The sequence below is a fragment of the Nicotiana tomentosiformis genome, chromosome 3 (assembly GCF_000390325.3).
Source record: "Nicotiana tomentosiformis chromosome 3, ASM39032v3, whole genome shotgun sequence".
Lineage (NCBI taxonomy): Eukaryota > Viridiplantae > Streptophyta > Magnoliopsida > Solanales > Solanaceae > Nicotiana > Nicotiana tomentosiformis.
Genome location: NC_090814.1, coordinates 141,422,188 through 141,438,836, shown reverse-complemented (window position 1 = coordinate 141,438,836; position 16,649 = coordinate 141,422,188). Strand labels below are relative to the sequence as shown.

At 39.7% G+C, this 16,649-nt stretch overlaps 1 protein-coding gene across 3 annotated transcripts; it reads right to left on the bottom strand.

Moving 5' to 3' along the window:
* Nucleotides 1–390: 390 nt before the first annotated feature.
* LOC104086949 (uncharacterized) lies at nucleotides 391–9,024 on the bottom strand. Of its 3 annotated transcripts, none has more exons than XM_009591308.4 (10): nucleotides 8,796–9,024; nucleotides 8,579–8,701; nucleotides 8,192–8,312; nucleotides 7,233–7,361; nucleotides 6,788–6,897; nucleotides 6,511–6,694; nucleotides 4,310–4,504; nucleotides 3,420–3,647; nucleotides 3,078–3,276; nucleotides 391–947 (listed from the first exon to the last, which is right to left on the bottom strand). In XM_009591308.4, exons 1-10 carry the CDS (start codon nucleotides 8,816–8,818, stop codon nucleotides 841–843), a joined length of 1,419 nt encoding a protein of 472 aa, XP_009589603.1. In that variant the 5' UTR covers nucleotides 8,819–9,024; the 3' UTR covers nucleotides 391–840. The 3 variants fall into 3 exon arrangements, with proteins under 3 accessions (XP_009589603.1, XP_009589604.1, XP_070053839.1); XM_009591309.4 differs by having other exon boundaries at nucleotides 391–896; XM_070197738.1 differs by lacking the exon at nucleotides 391–947 and adding an exon at nucleotides 1,617–2,803 and having other exon boundaries at nucleotides 3,016–3,276.
* Between the last annotated feature and the right edge of the window lie 7,625 nt (nucleotides 9,025–16,649).

Below are 16,649 nucleotides of genomic sequence, written 5' to 3'. Positions count from 1 at the left end.
TAGGTTCCGTCTTTTTGGATATTATGGATCCATTTCATGATTTGTTCACAGCTTAGGACGCACGAACTCATGTACAAAGGGTCTACGCAGTGTCAATCTATTGTCACAACTAACTAGTTCACAAGTCTTGACCAATGGGGAGTGCTAAAAAAAAGCTTTAATCCAAACTTTACATTATCAGCAATGTCAGTCTATTGTGTGTATGACCTAACTGGAAGCAATGTGTCTCTGTTTTTGTAAGCTAAGCGTCCAACCCCAACTCGAGAAAATGAAAAACTTCACAACAGATATGTGCCGGTAATGTTTTGCTTACTGTTTTTTCTCTGGCTCCTAATAGTTAACTTTGATGTATGATACAGCGAACAAATCCGGTACCCCTAAAATCATTGCTTAGGAAAATGGAAACAAGGTAGATATAAAATAGAGTGTCACGAAAAGATTGTTTACCTAAAGTTAGTATTACATTGATCACTCAATAATCCTTTTATTTCCGTCATCCAAAGCAATTGCCATATCCATTTCGACAAAAAAAACCACACCCCACTTCCAGCAAGCTTATGTAAACAACAAAACGACACCTAAAATTGCTTTCATAAAGAATAATAACTCGAGAAAGATGAAACCAGATAGAGCATCCATTGACAACACCCATATGCCGGCTTCGACCATTTTGCCTTAAATACTTTTCTCTAGTTCTGTCGCACTCACATAGCTTAATCATTCTCTCACAGTTGTACCGTCCGCTTTTCCCCTTTTCCCCTTTTCTTCTCCAGCCATTGCATGGGTAACATCATTTCTAGACTCCTGAAGTAATCCATGGCATCAGGATTACTTTGATCATCAACCTTCCTCCCAGTCTATGTCATCTTCCTCATCGTTGTCATCTCCTGAAGCATCTGCTTGGACATTCAAGTCGCTAACCTTGAAATTTCCAGTTGTATTATTACCTGAAACATACCCAATGTGAAGATGAGAGTTCAAAATAAATAAATAAAACATGACATATCAATTTAGCAGCCAAAACAAAGAGGCAGGAAATTCTCTCTCTCTCTCTCTCTCTCTCTCTCTCTCTCTCTCTCTCTCTTTGTGTGTCTGTGTGTGTGTGTGTGTGTGTGTGTGTGAGAGAGAGAGAGAGAGAGAGAGAAAAGAAGAATCAGAATCTAAAGAATTGGAAGAAAGATAAAATTTAGCAACAATCATCAGATTTAAAACTCTATTCAAGCAGACAGAACAAAATAGCACGTCATCCCAGCTATAAGAAGTTAGATAATTCTCATACAAGGTTGTCGTGTATTACATTATACATAGTAAACCTGCTCTTTGAATTTAGAAATGAATGAACAGTAATTCTTATTCGTAACAGCATGTTGATTTTGCGTGTAAGTTGAAGGAGCCACCGATATGTAAGAGCACAAAAAGAATGCACTAAAACTAGGGCCAGGAAGGAATATCATCATGAGTCAATCTTTTTATTATTAGGTTGTGAAAAAAAACTATCCAAATTTATGCTATTATTGTAACACTGCAAGCAATTGCAGATCAACTCCTAGTCTCTACAATACTTATTTACTGCTCTTCTTCTTTAAATCTTTCACCAAAGGCTTATCTGTTATTTGTTCATCCTTTTTACTACAGGTATTCCTTTCAGCAGTCATCCGGACAAATAAATACAATCCGCAGAGGGAAATCCTACTGAAAAATGAGATTAGACATATGAAAATCAATATTACAAAGTTGACATAAAGAAGAGAAAACGTCAACATAGAACGACCTACAGCTGTGATAGAGAATAAGACAAATACTCCATTTGAATCTGAATTAACTAACCCAGTTTAGAATTAAAAAAATAAAAGAAATAAATTTACACGTAATGACGCAGTAGATATTTTGTATTAGCTTGAGCCGAAAGAACACCCACTAGTAGCTGCACAAAATTGGCCCGAGAAAACGATGAGAAAAAAGAGGCCAATTGGAGAGAAGTTTTCTTTAACCTCCCAAGGGGCTAGATCCATCAAAAAAGCAAAAATAAAAAAAATGTGTGACTAAGAACGGTATCCCAAGGATAAGTTGTCAATAATTTGACCCAGGAACAACTGACCCAAGCAAGGACACAGAAGTTGGTCGAATTTTGTCCAGTTGCAACGTATGCTTTTATTTATTGTCAGAGATATCTTAAGGCAGACTGTTCACTAGCTATGTTTGATAGGGACCAAGCAAGGATGCAGAAGTTGGTCAAATATTGTCTAGTTGCAACATCACATTTATGCTTTTATTTGTTGTGGGATGGCAGGAAGCTCTCAATTTATTCCAGACCTACTATACCCGAGCCGCATCCCCGGTACACCCGAGCTTAGGGGTCAATTACGGGGGAGTCGGAAACTATATCTTAAGGCAGACTGTTTTACTAGCTAGGTTTGATACGGACCATGAGGAAGTTAAGAAAAGGGATAGTACAAGAATATTCCTGTAATTTGTCTTGAAACTCCACCTACATAACTAAACTTCGCAGGGAACTTATTATTCCCATATTCTCGTCCAAAGTGTATCTACTAGCACTCTGGACAGTCTACGACTACTTTCTGGGAAGGGCATAACACGTGTCACTCACATGCGCTACACACGTCATAACGTATAAAAGCACTTGAGAAAGCTAGACTAATCATTGCTACAAAGTATATCATTTTTATTCATTTGGTCTCTCCATTTAAGACTCAAAAAATGGATTTGCACAATCAACATATAAGGTAAGGAGTGAATTCATGATGTAGCATGCTAATAACTTTATATAACAAACTTCAATCACCTGCTCCTCCATTTTCAACGTCTTTGAAAAGTCCTTGTATCATTAACTACTGAAAAGATTGAGGTATATGACCAATATAAAATTGTAGACTTGTATCATTTATGGTCTCTCCATTTTAGACTTAAAAAAATGAATTTGCACAATCATCGTATAAGGTAAGGAGCTGAACACATGATGTAGCAAGCTAATCACTTGAATAACAAACTTCTCACTTGCTCCTCCATTTTCAATGTCTTTGAAAAGAGACTGAAGTATATGAACACTATAAATTTACCTGCAAGTGGGGCCTCCTCCCATTCAATATCCTCTCCTTCATCCTCCTCTTCACGTTTGGCTTTCATGCCGACTTGGCGCTCAGTAAAGGTGTTATCCACTCCATCTGTAGTTGATGTTTCCTGTAAACTTTTGGCAGCTTCTTCTTGCTCTCTTTGTCGCTTGAATAGAGCCTCGTAATATGCCTTAACATATTCATCCTACCAAAAGTAAGACAAAAAAAAAGGTGAGGCATTAAAGCATCATTAAAGAGCATAGAGGAATTCAAGCAAGAAAGGAAGGGGCAGAAAAGGAGGAAGGGCAGGAAGAGGTTAGGAACCATACAAAAGGCAATGAGCTTAACCTTTATATTTTTCACGTCCTCAGTTTCTATGGACTTCTTGTCATCAGATGACCCCGCTGCAGCAGAACTACCCTCCATATTGGACTCTTGCTTGACCTCTCCACGCTGCTCCTTTGTAAGATTCATTCCCTCCTTTATCATCCATGGAGGCAAAACTTTCATTGGTGTAGCTGAAATCTCAGATTTGATATCTCCTTTTTCTTCAAGACCAGAGAAAGCAACTTCAACCTGAAATCAACAGAAAAAAGTGGTATAAATTTTTAGATATCATTGTTTAAGGGCCTATTTCACTAACCAGCAGTCAACAGCAAAAGGTGGTATAAATTCATAGGCAACAACCCTATTTCACTCAACCAATCTACAACCCCTACATCCTACGTAACTCAGGCACTATTTTCTCCATCAAGTTCACAAGGAAAGACAGAGATATTTTATGGAAAGCATTCAGAATAGTTGCTGAAGTATAAAAATAGAGTCAAGTGATTAGTGAGAAAGGAAACAGAAGTTTGTACACAGTATAGTAAATAACCAAAACGTTGCTACGCGCAAAATGGATAAAACTTCCAATGTTAGACTAAATAGGAGGGTTAAAAAGGCTGTCCTCAAGATTTTATAAGACGAGTAACACGGAGCAAAAGCTTAGTAGTGTAACCTCACTGTGTGGACTAGTGCATGAAAATCCAATTCATATTTGGGTCAATTTTTGGAAAAATCCATGTAGGGGTGCAGGAGTCATAACTATGATGCATGAGCAAGAATATACACCAACTTCACTGCAGTGCATTTCCAAGAAGCAGCAGAAGCAACTAGAAACACATAATGATGAGCTTCCAAGTAAAACCCTGTAACAACAGTATTTCTTTTTTCCTTTTCCAGTTGGGTAAAAGAACCTTCGTCTCTCCAACAAAAGGCATAGGTGTTCCACCAAATCCTTGTCCTGACTTTGAAGGGTCATTTGCATTATCTCCATTTGCACCTCGGGCCACAGCATTGGCTCGCACTTCCCATGCTTGAAGGCTTCCAAACTCGGGAGCAGGTAAATCTTTTACTCTGTTAAGTTGATCCATCAACGGTTTGAGTTGTGCCTACAATTCTTTTAGTTATCAGTACTTGGTCAAGAAAAAATATTTTATTTCTCAGTAAACTGAACCAGATGCACAGGAAAGAGATAGTAAAAACAAATCAACTATCTTAGATATCCAGGGATCACAATAAGAGAAAAAAGAATGGATGAAGCAGCTCTTAAGAGTTCATCAATGGCTATAGAAATCAAGACAACGAGGGGCTCTAGCTCATTATTAGCAAAATAAACTAACCAAGGGCAGTAACATTAAAATGGATGCAGTTAGGATTGTCCCAATTAGTTTGGGGATTGAGTAGTTGACTGGTTTGTAGTTGAGAATCTTCTTTTATGAGATACAAAGATGAACGAAGCCAAATATATCAAACTGGATAACAAGATCCAATATCTCCTCAAAAGATTTGGCCACAAGTTATAATTTAAAGCTACCAGAAATATCATGTTATATTGAAACCAAAATATATATAGAGAAGCATTTAGTTTGGCAGAGAGAGAGAGAGAGAGAGAGGCTAGTCCATCTCAACCAAAATGAAACCAGAATATTTTGTACAAGTGTCTTATGAGCATCCTTACATAACCATCCCAAAAATTTATGCAGCAGTCCACTAATCCATTTAAGAAATCACTGCTTATTGAAAAGGAACTAATCCATTGAAGAAAAATGCCAAATTAAGTTATTGTTGGCTCTCTAGTTCTCTTTGCTATCGGGGGCTAGATAGCTAGCTGTAGTCTCAAAGCGCGCTATCGCGGCAGCGCAAATGCCTGTGACTGCATCAATTTAATTAAACAGACACTAGCTGGAAATCTTTTTATTCTCTTGTTGCCTATTGGGTTCCAGCAGATCTTTCATCAAGCTTTTAAGAAATACTCTGAAGTCATCACTTTTCCTCTTTACAAAGTTTTTCCTTATTGGCATTCCATTTTCAAGACACTGTCATCTCTCCCATATACAATTCTTTCTGTCTGACTTACAAGCAAAACCAATAATGATAACAACAACAACATACCCAGTATATTCCCATATGTGGGGTCTTTGGAGTGTAGTGACAGTGTGTACGCATACCTTACCCTACCCAGTGAAGGTAGAGAGGTTGTTTCCATAAAACCAATAATGATGATTGCGGGAATAAGATGTGCTAGTCAAATACCCGTAGTTAATGAACCCTTTATTTTCCATTGAAACCAAAATGCCCGACGGGATGTCACATCCAACGAACCTTTTTATTATTCAACTGTACAACACCAGAGCTGGTATATACAAATCCCTACACAAGAATATGGTTCTCTACAAATTGCACCCAATCTTCTATACAAATAGGAACCTTATAAGTGCACCAAGACTTCATGAAAGGAAGAACTTTTGGCACATACTAAAAGTACCCTCAGAACTGGTAGTTTTGACATGCTATTACATTTCCATGGCTATAAGAGCTTGTCATTAAGGCTAAAATGGAAGTTTAAAGTTTTTAAAAAAAATGGAAGTTTAAAGTTACGAGTTTCCAAATATAGAATGATGTCTTTCTTTTAACAAGGGATTAAAAAGGAAAAGAGTGTCGTATAAAATGGAACACCGGGAGTATATCATATCTGTACAGCAAAATCAATTTTTGACGTGGAAAACAGCAAACACAACGCTTTATTCAAAAGAAGTTCAGAATCATAGACAGTACATCTACTGATATAGTAAGTAATAGTTGTACCTAACAGGTGTAGATTTTGGTGGATGGCAAAGATGTATAGATTAGTACATGCTAAAACAGTTGATTGACTTCTTCTCATGTATGTGTGTGTATATCTACCTAAAGACCTGGAGCGATAAACCCTTATGGAGTTCACTGTAGCTGCACTCTTGCTCTTGCTTCATTTAACACATTCACAAAATACCTCCCACCCAAGATCGACCAATATTACATAACCAAATGTTTGCCTAGAATTAAAAACAAAATAAATTGTGGACAGCACTTTATATATCTACATAACATCTAAACACAACATAGAAAAAAGACAAACCTCCATCCTATGAAGCATGTCTTCCAATTTTTCGCGACGCCGTCTCCTATCCTTATCATCCCCATCTACAGTCCCTTGAGAGGATAACTTGTCGCTCTCTGCCACTAGTTCCCCGTTGCAACTTTCGCAGTGGAAGTACTCGTCCTCAGGGGACACCAACCGCAATGCATCCAACGCGGTATATCTGAATTCGCATATTTAAGGAAAATCCTGAATTTTGTCATGAGAGGTATACCTATCAAAAAGCTAAAACTCAGCAGAGCATTGAAGGCAGAACCTTTTCCCACAATTGGGACATATATACTCCTGCACTGTGTTTTTGTTATCCAGCTCATCTCTTAACTTTTTCTTCATTCGGTGTAGTCTGTACCTCACGACATCAAATATCTGCAGAATTTTAAATGCTCCCAAAATCTTTCACTTTGATGGAAGTAGCAATATAGTTAAACATCAAAGATATCCAAGATGCATGAGAAGTTATCCCTGGTCAACAATCATGCTTGTGCAAGTACCGTAATAACCAAAACTGATGTTACCTTAGATTACTTAAGTCTCTCTTAGTTGAATTCAACCACCTAAAATTAGATAAAACCTTTACTACTATCTTTTGGTTGTTCGTCGATCAGTCAGTCTGGAAATGCTATGACTACAAGTACCAGAATTCTTCAATAATTACAAATTTGGTAAATTTAACTAAGCAACCAGGGGTTTGGGGTGGGAACCTGAGAATAGTCCAGGCAGCAATAAGAATGAGTATGCATCTTTATTTTGTCATCTCCTTCTTTCCCATTCTGCAGGACATCAACAGTAGCTGCAACTGCAGCATTGTATACTTTTGCACCTTTTGCTCCCTGCAACAATAGATTGACAGAGAATGAATGGCAGATTATTTTGCACAGTAATTGTAGGCAAAATCTGGAAAAAGTTAGTAGTATGTGATAATAACAGACGAACATACTATTGAATCACCCCTTTTTCACCCGTCACCTTTTGTAATAGGAGGGAGTTGGTTGCACATTAGCAACTAGGTTAGGGGGGATAATAAGGTTAAAAATGAGCTCATAAAAGTCAAAATGGTACTTTATTGTATTGTTAATAGAAAAACTCTTCTTCCTTGCTGTCACAGTGCATTTGTCTGAAAGGTCTTAGTTTCTTCCCAAGGCAGTGAAGAACAAATAGAATTTGCTACAAAATCAACTAGGAGGAGCATTCCGTGTAAGAGAACATAGTAATGGGTAAGGCAATAACAAACTAGGATTCATTTTGGCTTAGATTAAACATTGATGAGCTTCGTAAGACCGAACTTCACACTTGGCTTCCTTATCATTTATTTGTGTCGGTAGGTAGGCAAAGGAACACAATGTAACAATTTCATATTCTTTAGATAAGATGTTATTTGAATAAACTACATAAAAAATCAATACTCAAAATGGGGTAAAGAGACACAACTTAGCATGCTCAAAACAACAAATTTCTCACATCTTACTATTTACTTAATAGGAATTTATGTAAAAGGGATTCAATTGCTAAGTTAAGGAAACAAACAGTGCTGCTTCAGATATCTAAAGTCAGGAACACTCGGTCTGAAACTAAGGCAAGAAGATAGCGTAAAGTTAACAAGAAGGGATAATTCAAGTCCATTAAAAAGATCATCTTTGTAGCAATAGAGCATAAAACCAACCTCTTTCCTATGATCCCGTGTGATGAGCTTTTCTTCTTCAAAGAAACGCAAGGTGCGCCGGAGTTGCTTTGTGTGCAACTTCAAATCCTTTGCCAAGTCTTCTTCCCTCACCCATTGCCGCCTGAAATATATGATTTTTAATACACACATATACTGCTCCATACAGTGCAGTTTGGGGGTGTCTGGGCGAGTTTGAAGATGCTAAGCATGGAATTCTTGTAATTCCAGAACATTAATTTTTTCTAAACTAAAAACAGACTATAAAGATGAAAGGAAAAGTATTGACAGGTAGAATTATCATATTTCAGCTTCAAAAATAATTTATTTATCTTCCTCAGAGAGTCAAAATAGCTACAAAAGCTTAATTAAACAGTAAAAGTTGAGAACCTTGTGAGTGCGTCTAAAATAACCACCGCAATTCCTCGATTGTCACTTCTGCCGGATTTGGGCTGATTGTCGCCTTTAGTCGTAATGTCATCGTAAAAAGCTCTAGCCGCAAGTTTCACCAATCTATCCAACAAGAAAATAAATGAACAAACAGAGAAGAGAAGAATAATTGGCGAATTCAACATATATGGAGTGATAAATTCATCAAGAACTTTACCGATTAAATGGTTCAATGCTCATTTGAAATAATTAAATCCGAAAGTTCATACAATGAGGCGTGAAAAAAACGATTCTGAATCCCTAAATTATCGCCAAGATTTGCTGTCACAGTTCTGTTCTGTAGTGATTTCTGATATTATAGTAGGAGATCGGCAGGGAGAAAAAGGAGGTGGATTGTTATGTTCTCTATTGGGGGTTTGAGGTGGTATTTATAAAGGAATAGCTCAAGCCCCAAATATTTCGCTGTATCTCTCCCCCTCGCCCCCGAAGAGTTTCCAAATTTCACTACCCCACTCTAATAACCCCTTAAATTGATAATTTTGCCCCTGTACTTTGCATTGGGATCTTTTGCTCCGTTAGGGAGAAGTATATATGTGTATCCAATTACGAAATTTGGTAGTATTCCCTATAATTTGTAGAGTAAAATGGTAAAATAGATTTTTATACAATTTTATTTAGCTATACGAGATAAATGTAAATGTGTTTTAAGTTGTCGTTTGAGTATATGTTCCATATGGAGTGTATTCTTTAACGTATTTTTTATATTTGTTGCATTATCTCGTTACAAACGATCGATTTTTTCATAAAATAGCTTATTAGCACATCAATAAATTTAGTTAAATTAGTTTAAAGCCAAAAATGTTTAGTATATATGTGTGACTCGCACATGTATAATTAGGTTTTAAATATAATTTATATCGCCTCTCATTTTATTTTAGTTTGATATTTCCTAAATTATCGGACTTATTTGTCTGATGCGAGACAATAATTGTGAGCCGTGACAAGAGGCATTATCATTTGTAACTCATTGGACATAGCACTGTAGATTTACACTAGTTCCTACAAAAAAAGCATATGTTTCCTCAACTTATCTATTGATGTACGAGCCATATTGAACTTGGATTGACTTAGTTGAATATCCTAACTATGAGAAAGTCGTAAACTACATACTAAAGGGAGATAAGGCTCGATCATGAATACCATTCCGATCATCTCAAAACAAATGAGCAACCCGATACCCCTTTGGCATGACCTAATATGCACCACACTATTCTTTATGTTTGTTGCATCTTACCATGTCAAATATTAATTGCATGAAAAGATTATCACCGAGAGTATTAAAAATATATGACTATATTAAATAATCTATGTGTGAACGAGAACAATAAAGATTTGTATGGCCAAAAAAAAAAAAGAAATCAAATTAAGACTAAAAAAAATCATCGAGAACTCATGGGATATAAGGAGGTCCAGCAAGATGAAAATAAAGCACACGTAAAAAACAAATCAAAGGAGAAAAAAAAAGGAGAGTGAGCAAATAACATATCACAAGAAGAAAACAAGGGAAAAAGAAGTTTTTGTGGTAGTAAAAAGTCAGTCATCACGGAACAAAGTGAAAACTTCCCTTTTTTTCATCTATAGCGTATGTCACATCCTATTATAATTATCTACACATTTTATACATTTCTTATTATTTTCACAATACAATGGAGGTTTGGATCAAGAGACTCGCAAAGCAAGTATTGGAATTGTACCCTTAAAGGCTAATGCTGACGTGCTTCGTGCCTATGGTAGTCCAATCTATTTTGTTGGAAAAGTCATAATAGCTGATTCCTTAATAATGGTTAGATCCTTAATGGAAGCATAGGTCTTTTATGGGAGGTTTAACACTGTTTGTGAAGATATTTGGACACTTGAGCAATATTTGATTGATGTATCTTTTAAGCAGCTAAGTAGATATTTTAATACTTATAGCCATAAGTTAGCTAAATTTTCCTTCTCACTACTTAGTGGAGTCTGTTGGTTTGACAACTTTCCCGTTTGGATTGTCAACCAGGATTCATGTCACGGACCCAAATTCTTACATTGGGTAACGGCATCTGCTCGCCCGTGCGGCGCCTGCATTTCCCCTCGCTGCAGGCCAGCCGGTTTCCTATCCCACGATTCCCAAGCACGATCTTGTGCCTGTTAGTGGGGCTCACCCTAACTTGTGTCGCCCGTAAGATGTCTAGGCCCTTGGCCCTAGACATGTCGTGGCGCTTCATCTTAAGATCACAATCCATGCGCGCCCTGGGGGATTGGCTTAGGACATGTCTTGTCCCTAGCCCAAGACTGAGCATCGCTGTTACACCCTATATTTTCGTACGTAAAAATACGTCGTAAGCAAACTAATGTAGGACCAAAAATGAGATAATATTTAAAAGTATATAAAGTAAGTTAATAATGTTACCTCTGAGGTTACAAATATTGAAGATCATGAACAACAAGTACAAAGAGGGTTGGACAGTTCAGAAGCTAAAGCAATTGAATAAAACAATGTTTCGTCGAAAGTCGACAAGTTGGAAATGTTATAACATGTACCTTTGGGGTGAGACTAGGGTGATTAACATGATAAGGAGATTATGTTATGATTTATATTATTTGTATGACATCCGTGTGTTATGTTTTGATGTCAAGCGAGTTGTGGAACAAAAGTCGATGAAAGTCATCACAAGTTACATTCATAAGTTTTACTGAAACTTTGGGTCAAATGTAACTGCGATTTTCTCCCAATATACTTAGAGTTATGGGGTGTTCCACCCATCAAATTAAATATCTATGAGTCTATTTTCCAACGCATTAAACCATTTGTCAATACGACATCGGAGTAGAGAGATATGTGCATTTTTGCGATATTGCGCAAGCTGCTAGGTGACAAGTAGGTGTGTCACCTACTTGCTTAAATGAAAGCCCACAAATGGGCCATTTCGGGTCGTCCATAGAGGCATTTTAAGGGCCTATTTTCTTCATATATTAGACTTAAAATAGAGCATAATAACCAGACATAAGCTCGGCAAAGAATCCTCCCAAAAATTTTCCACAAACCCTAATTGATTTTCTCTCCCTTTCAAGTTCCAATTGGAGGTAAAACTTAGAGTTTGAAGAACCAAGATAGGAGCTGAGTTATCCAACAAATAAGGTGAGTTTAATGCTCTCTTTCATCCATTTTTTCTGCTGTAAATTCATGGTAAGTCGTTCTATACTTGTAAGAACTCACGGGACGGTGATCAGAAGCCGTGAGTTCGAGTTATTCACTTGTAGCGGACTGTTTTGTGGACTGTTTTGTGTTGCTGTTGGGCTGCGTGTTTTAATACTATTTTGTGGAGTTTTGGAGGAGGAATGGGGTTTATAAACACCATATAAATGTAGGGTGGTTGGCTGGTCGTTCGTCATAACATTTTCGGGTCGTTTGACACTACTACGGTGGTCGTTTTGTGTATGAAGAGATTGGGGTGTGTTGGACTGTTTTGTAGTATTTGATGGTGTATATAGGGCTGGAAAATGATGTATATATGTTGTTATTGTTTTGTTCTTGTATTGTTGGTGTTATCTTGAATTTGGAGGAAGGGCATATTATAGGGGAGATGCTGCCCGTTTTAATACAAAATAGGTTTGTCGTTCGTTGTGCGATAGTTGTACCTTTCGTAACTTAACGATAATATTATTATCATTCTTGTAGATTAAGGTGCGAAGAGGTTAGTTCAACTGGGTGATTGGAAAGATTATGATAAGGTATGTTAAGGCTAAGCCTTCCTTCATTTTGGCATGATCTCGTAGCTACATGTGTTAGTAATGAGACAAAAGAGAAGTTCATATTCATGAATTTATTCACACTATTCTAGTCTCATAAGTTACAATATTATTCCTTATCGAGCCTCTATATTCAATTTTAGTATTGTCTTCTTCCAGTCAAGAGAGCAGCAAGCCTATATATACAATATTACAATATTTTCATTACTATCGAGCTATAATCGATGGGCAGGCCCCTATTGGGCAACCTCTGATCAGATGGAAAGTTATATACCGAGCCTGCTGTGGCCGAGCGCCTATGAGCGAGCCCAGCATGGTCGAGATACATAGCCTAGTACGGCCGAGCGCCTATGAGCGAGCCTACTATGGCAGAGCAGTCATATATACCGAGCCTTATAAGGCCGTACAATTATTTTACTTACTATATTGAAGGAGTTAAGTCAGTATCAGCAGGTAAGTATATCTCCAGATCATATTTGACTCCCAGTTAATTTCAGTTATCATATTATCAGTTCAGTTTCAGATTTCAGTTATTTTATTGCCTTACATACTCGGTACATTATTTCGTACTGACGTCCCTTTTTTGGGGCGCTACATTTCATGCGTGCAGGTTCAGACAGACAGATGGGTAGACCTCCTCAGTAGGTGTTTCCCGAGTTTCGCCTGATCGGTAAGCTCCACGTCTTTCGGAGTTGCCAGGTCTAGAGTTTTGTGTACATCTTATGTATATTTGTATATATGTTATGGGTAGGTCGGGGCCATGTTCTGATCACAGTACATCTATCAGTAGAGGCTTGTAGGCATATCTTGTTGGTTAGTGCAGTATGTTGGGTTTGTATAAATTGGTGGTTTGTCAGTTGTAGTAGCTATGACGGCCTTGTCGGCCTAACTTTATATTGATATTTAGTTAGCGCTAGTTTCCATTCAGTTTTATATTTTGCTTCGCAAATTGTCTTGCAAGGTGGCCCCATGGCCAAAGTATGACATTATGTATTCAGAGTCCCTTAGTCGCAATTTGATACGCCAGGTTAGGTGAGGCACCGGGTGCTTGTCTCGCTCCTAGGTTCGGGGCGTGACAATCGCTCCCGCGTGCACATCCCAATTCTCAAGCTTGACACTCGCCTAGTGCATCCGCGACTAGCTCGTGCCTCGCCCGAGTAAGGCAACCTTTAGCCCTTAGCCATTGTCATGCACGTCTTTCGTGCCATGCCCATACATTGCCCTCGCGACACGCTTCCATTACGAATAGTGCAGTGTCGCCCCACAACTGTATCTTTAGGCCAACGGACCCTTGCTTGCATGGTTGAACCCAAGCCATGCTCACAAGCCGACACACGATTCCCCTATGACAGGTGCATCAAGTATTAAATCAACACGGAGGTCTCGTTCCAACATTCGGCATCCCGCGGGGCTGGCCGTCCCACACATCGAGCCTCCAGCACCACTTTGATGCCCAACGCTAGCCCGAAGGTGTTGCGTCATCCATAGAGTTCCTAAACTCGTATGGATACCTTGGACACTCCTTTGAGTCATCTAGGCAGGCACCTTGAGGTCGCCCCCAAGGTAGCTCGTTCAATACGGCTTGATGACATCACGTATGAGGGAGGTAGGTCAGAGCTTTCATCACCTATACCCCCTTATATATGCTTAAAATTAAAAAGCCCAAGTTGTCCGAGTAGACAAACCTACGTTAGACAATCAGAAAAATATTTTCTCACCAGTTCATTGCCGAAATCACAACTCTAAAGTACTAGTTGTGACATCCTCCCACACTCATAATGTCACCGTCCCCGATGACACGTCATGGCCTAAGACATCCCGTAGTCTGCCCCATCAGGTATGCCCATTTCAGCTCCCTTTGTCTTGTGGGTTGGACTTCCTTAAAGTCCTTTCTCAAAAGGAGTCGTGCCCCATGCACTTCTCCCCCAAGTATCTTCCAAGCGTGCCTCTGCACTTCACCTCCTTCCGGTGTTCACTTGGAATGTGCCACCGCACTTGCACCCTCTGGTGTCTCACTTTATGATTGACCCACACTAGTCAATCACACCATGACCCTCACGGCCTTCATGTCCGTCTGAAGCTTTCCTTCACAGGTTAGCACATCAATGTGCTCTTTTGACGCCGCTCCCGTAGCCTTAAGATGCCCTTGGCATGGCTCCTGTAGCCTTTCGCTCCCGTAGCATTAAGACGCCCTCTTGGCATAGCTCCCGTAGCATTCCGCTCCCGTAGCTTTTAATTGCCCCCACTACCTTGAAGATGTGTTGGCTTCCGGACTCACAACTTCGCCCATATGCCTCTTGCATAGGCGGGATCCTCCCACACTCAATGTGAAATGATACATCTTTAGCTCTGTCGTCCCACTCGGCATTCGACCAGCTCTTGGGATGACCTTTGGTGAGTACTACATTCCCAAAGTCATAGCGTCGCCGCATTCCCAAACAAAGCTCTTTGTTTTCCAACTGTCATTTCCTCAGCAAGTAGCCAATGCTCCCGGTAGTACTTCAATACTCGCCCTATAAACACATACCCTCTTGGTCCTGCTAACACGGCTTCCCGGTTCGGTGTGCCTCGCACCTGGACTCTCAACGGTCCCCGATTATTCGACGTACTTCTTTCCAGAATGACATTCTAACTTGGAAATTCGCCCAATTTCGAAGTTTCGCTATACCCTCGAATCCGTTTCCTCGCCTTGGCAATGCCCTCAGGCAGCTCACAAGTCTCTCCCGAAGGAAAGACACTCAGCTGATGCGTCGCACGCATCCTTGGTAAGATCTTCGCTATGATCATGCCTAAGTTTATAGTCCTTGGTTCCCACTCTTCGCAATATGGTTGCACGACCTGACAAACATGGCTTTCTCTTGGCCATCCGACTCATCGGCATATCACCTCATTCAGTAGCACCTTAGGCTCTCGAAAGACAATGGAATCACCCATTTCTTTCCTCGACCATCAGTATCGGGTTCTCGATCTTTGGTGGCATATGGACATCAATCCCTGCACTTACATCCAAAATGCGCTCGCCATGTCTACCCTTTTGCCTTGACGTTGTGTCATGGCATAGTATGGCCTTAATCAGCTATGATACCAAGTATCATGGGCCCAAATTCTTACATTGGGTAGTGCACCTGCTCGCCCCTGCAGTTCCCCTTACTGCAAGCCATCATATTTCCTATCCCAGGATTCCCAAGCACGATCTTGTGCCTGTTGGTGGGGCTCACCCCAACTTGTGTCGCCCGTAAGATGTCTAGGCCCTTGGCCCTAGATATGTCGTGGCGCTTCATCTTAGGATCACAATCCATGCGCGCCCTGGGGGATTGGCTTAGGACATGTCTTGTCCCTAGCCCAAGACTAAGCATCGCTCCCGCGTGCACATCCCAGTCCTCAAAGCTTGACACTCGCCTAGTGCATCCGCGACTAGTTCGTGCCTCGCCCGAGTAAGGCAACCTTTAGCCCTTGACCATTGTCATGCACGTCTTTCGCGCCATGCCCATACATTGCCCTCGCGACACGCTTCTATTTCGAATAGTACAGTGTCGCCCCACAACTGCACCTTTAGGCCAACAGACCCTTGCTTGCATGGTTGAACCCAAGCCATGCTCACAAGTCGACACATGATGCCCCTATGACAGGTACATCAGGTATCTAATCGGCACGGAAGTCTCGTTTCAACATTCGACAGCCCGCGGGGCTGGCCATCCCACACATCGAGCCTCCAGCACCACTTTGATGCCCAACGCTAGCCCGAAGGCGTTGCGCAGTCCATAGAGTTCCCAAACTCGTATGGATACCTTTGACACTCATTTGAGTCATCTAGGCAGGCCCTTGAGGTCGCCCCCAAGGTAGCTCGTTCAATACGGCTTGATGGCAGCACGTATGAGGGAGTAAGGTTGGAGCTTTCATCACCTATAACCCCCTTATATATGCTTAAAATTAAAAAGCCCAAGTTGCGCGAGTAGACAGACCTACGTCACACAATTAGAAGAGCCTTTTCTCACTAGTTCATTGCCGAAATCACAACTCCAAAGTGCGAGTTGTGACATTCATCTTGTTTTGTACAGTTAACTATTGAGTTTGATTAATGCATACTTTGTTTTTCCGGGAAAAAATAAATAAAAAATAAATATATATTGATTCAAAATAAAATTTCATTTAATCTTAAATACGAATCTTCCTAGTAACGCTTTAAGATCATTTTACTACTAACCAGAACAAGAATAATTAAATTAATTTCATTATCAAACTAATACTACTTCATAGCACATAAATAGGGGAGGAATAAGTT

Coding starts and splice junctions, on each gene's coding strand:
- LOC104086949 (XM_070197738.1), bottom strand. CDS start 8,818: ATGAGCATTGAACCATTTAATCG. Junction 8,702..8,795: donor AGCATTGAACCATTTAATCG/GTAAAGTTCTTG, acceptor CTTGTTGGATAG/ATTGGTGAAACTTGCGGCTA. Junction 3,277..3,419: donor AGGACGTGAAAAATATAAAG/GTTAAGCTCATT, acceptor TACTTTTGGTAG/GATGAATATGTTAAGGCATA.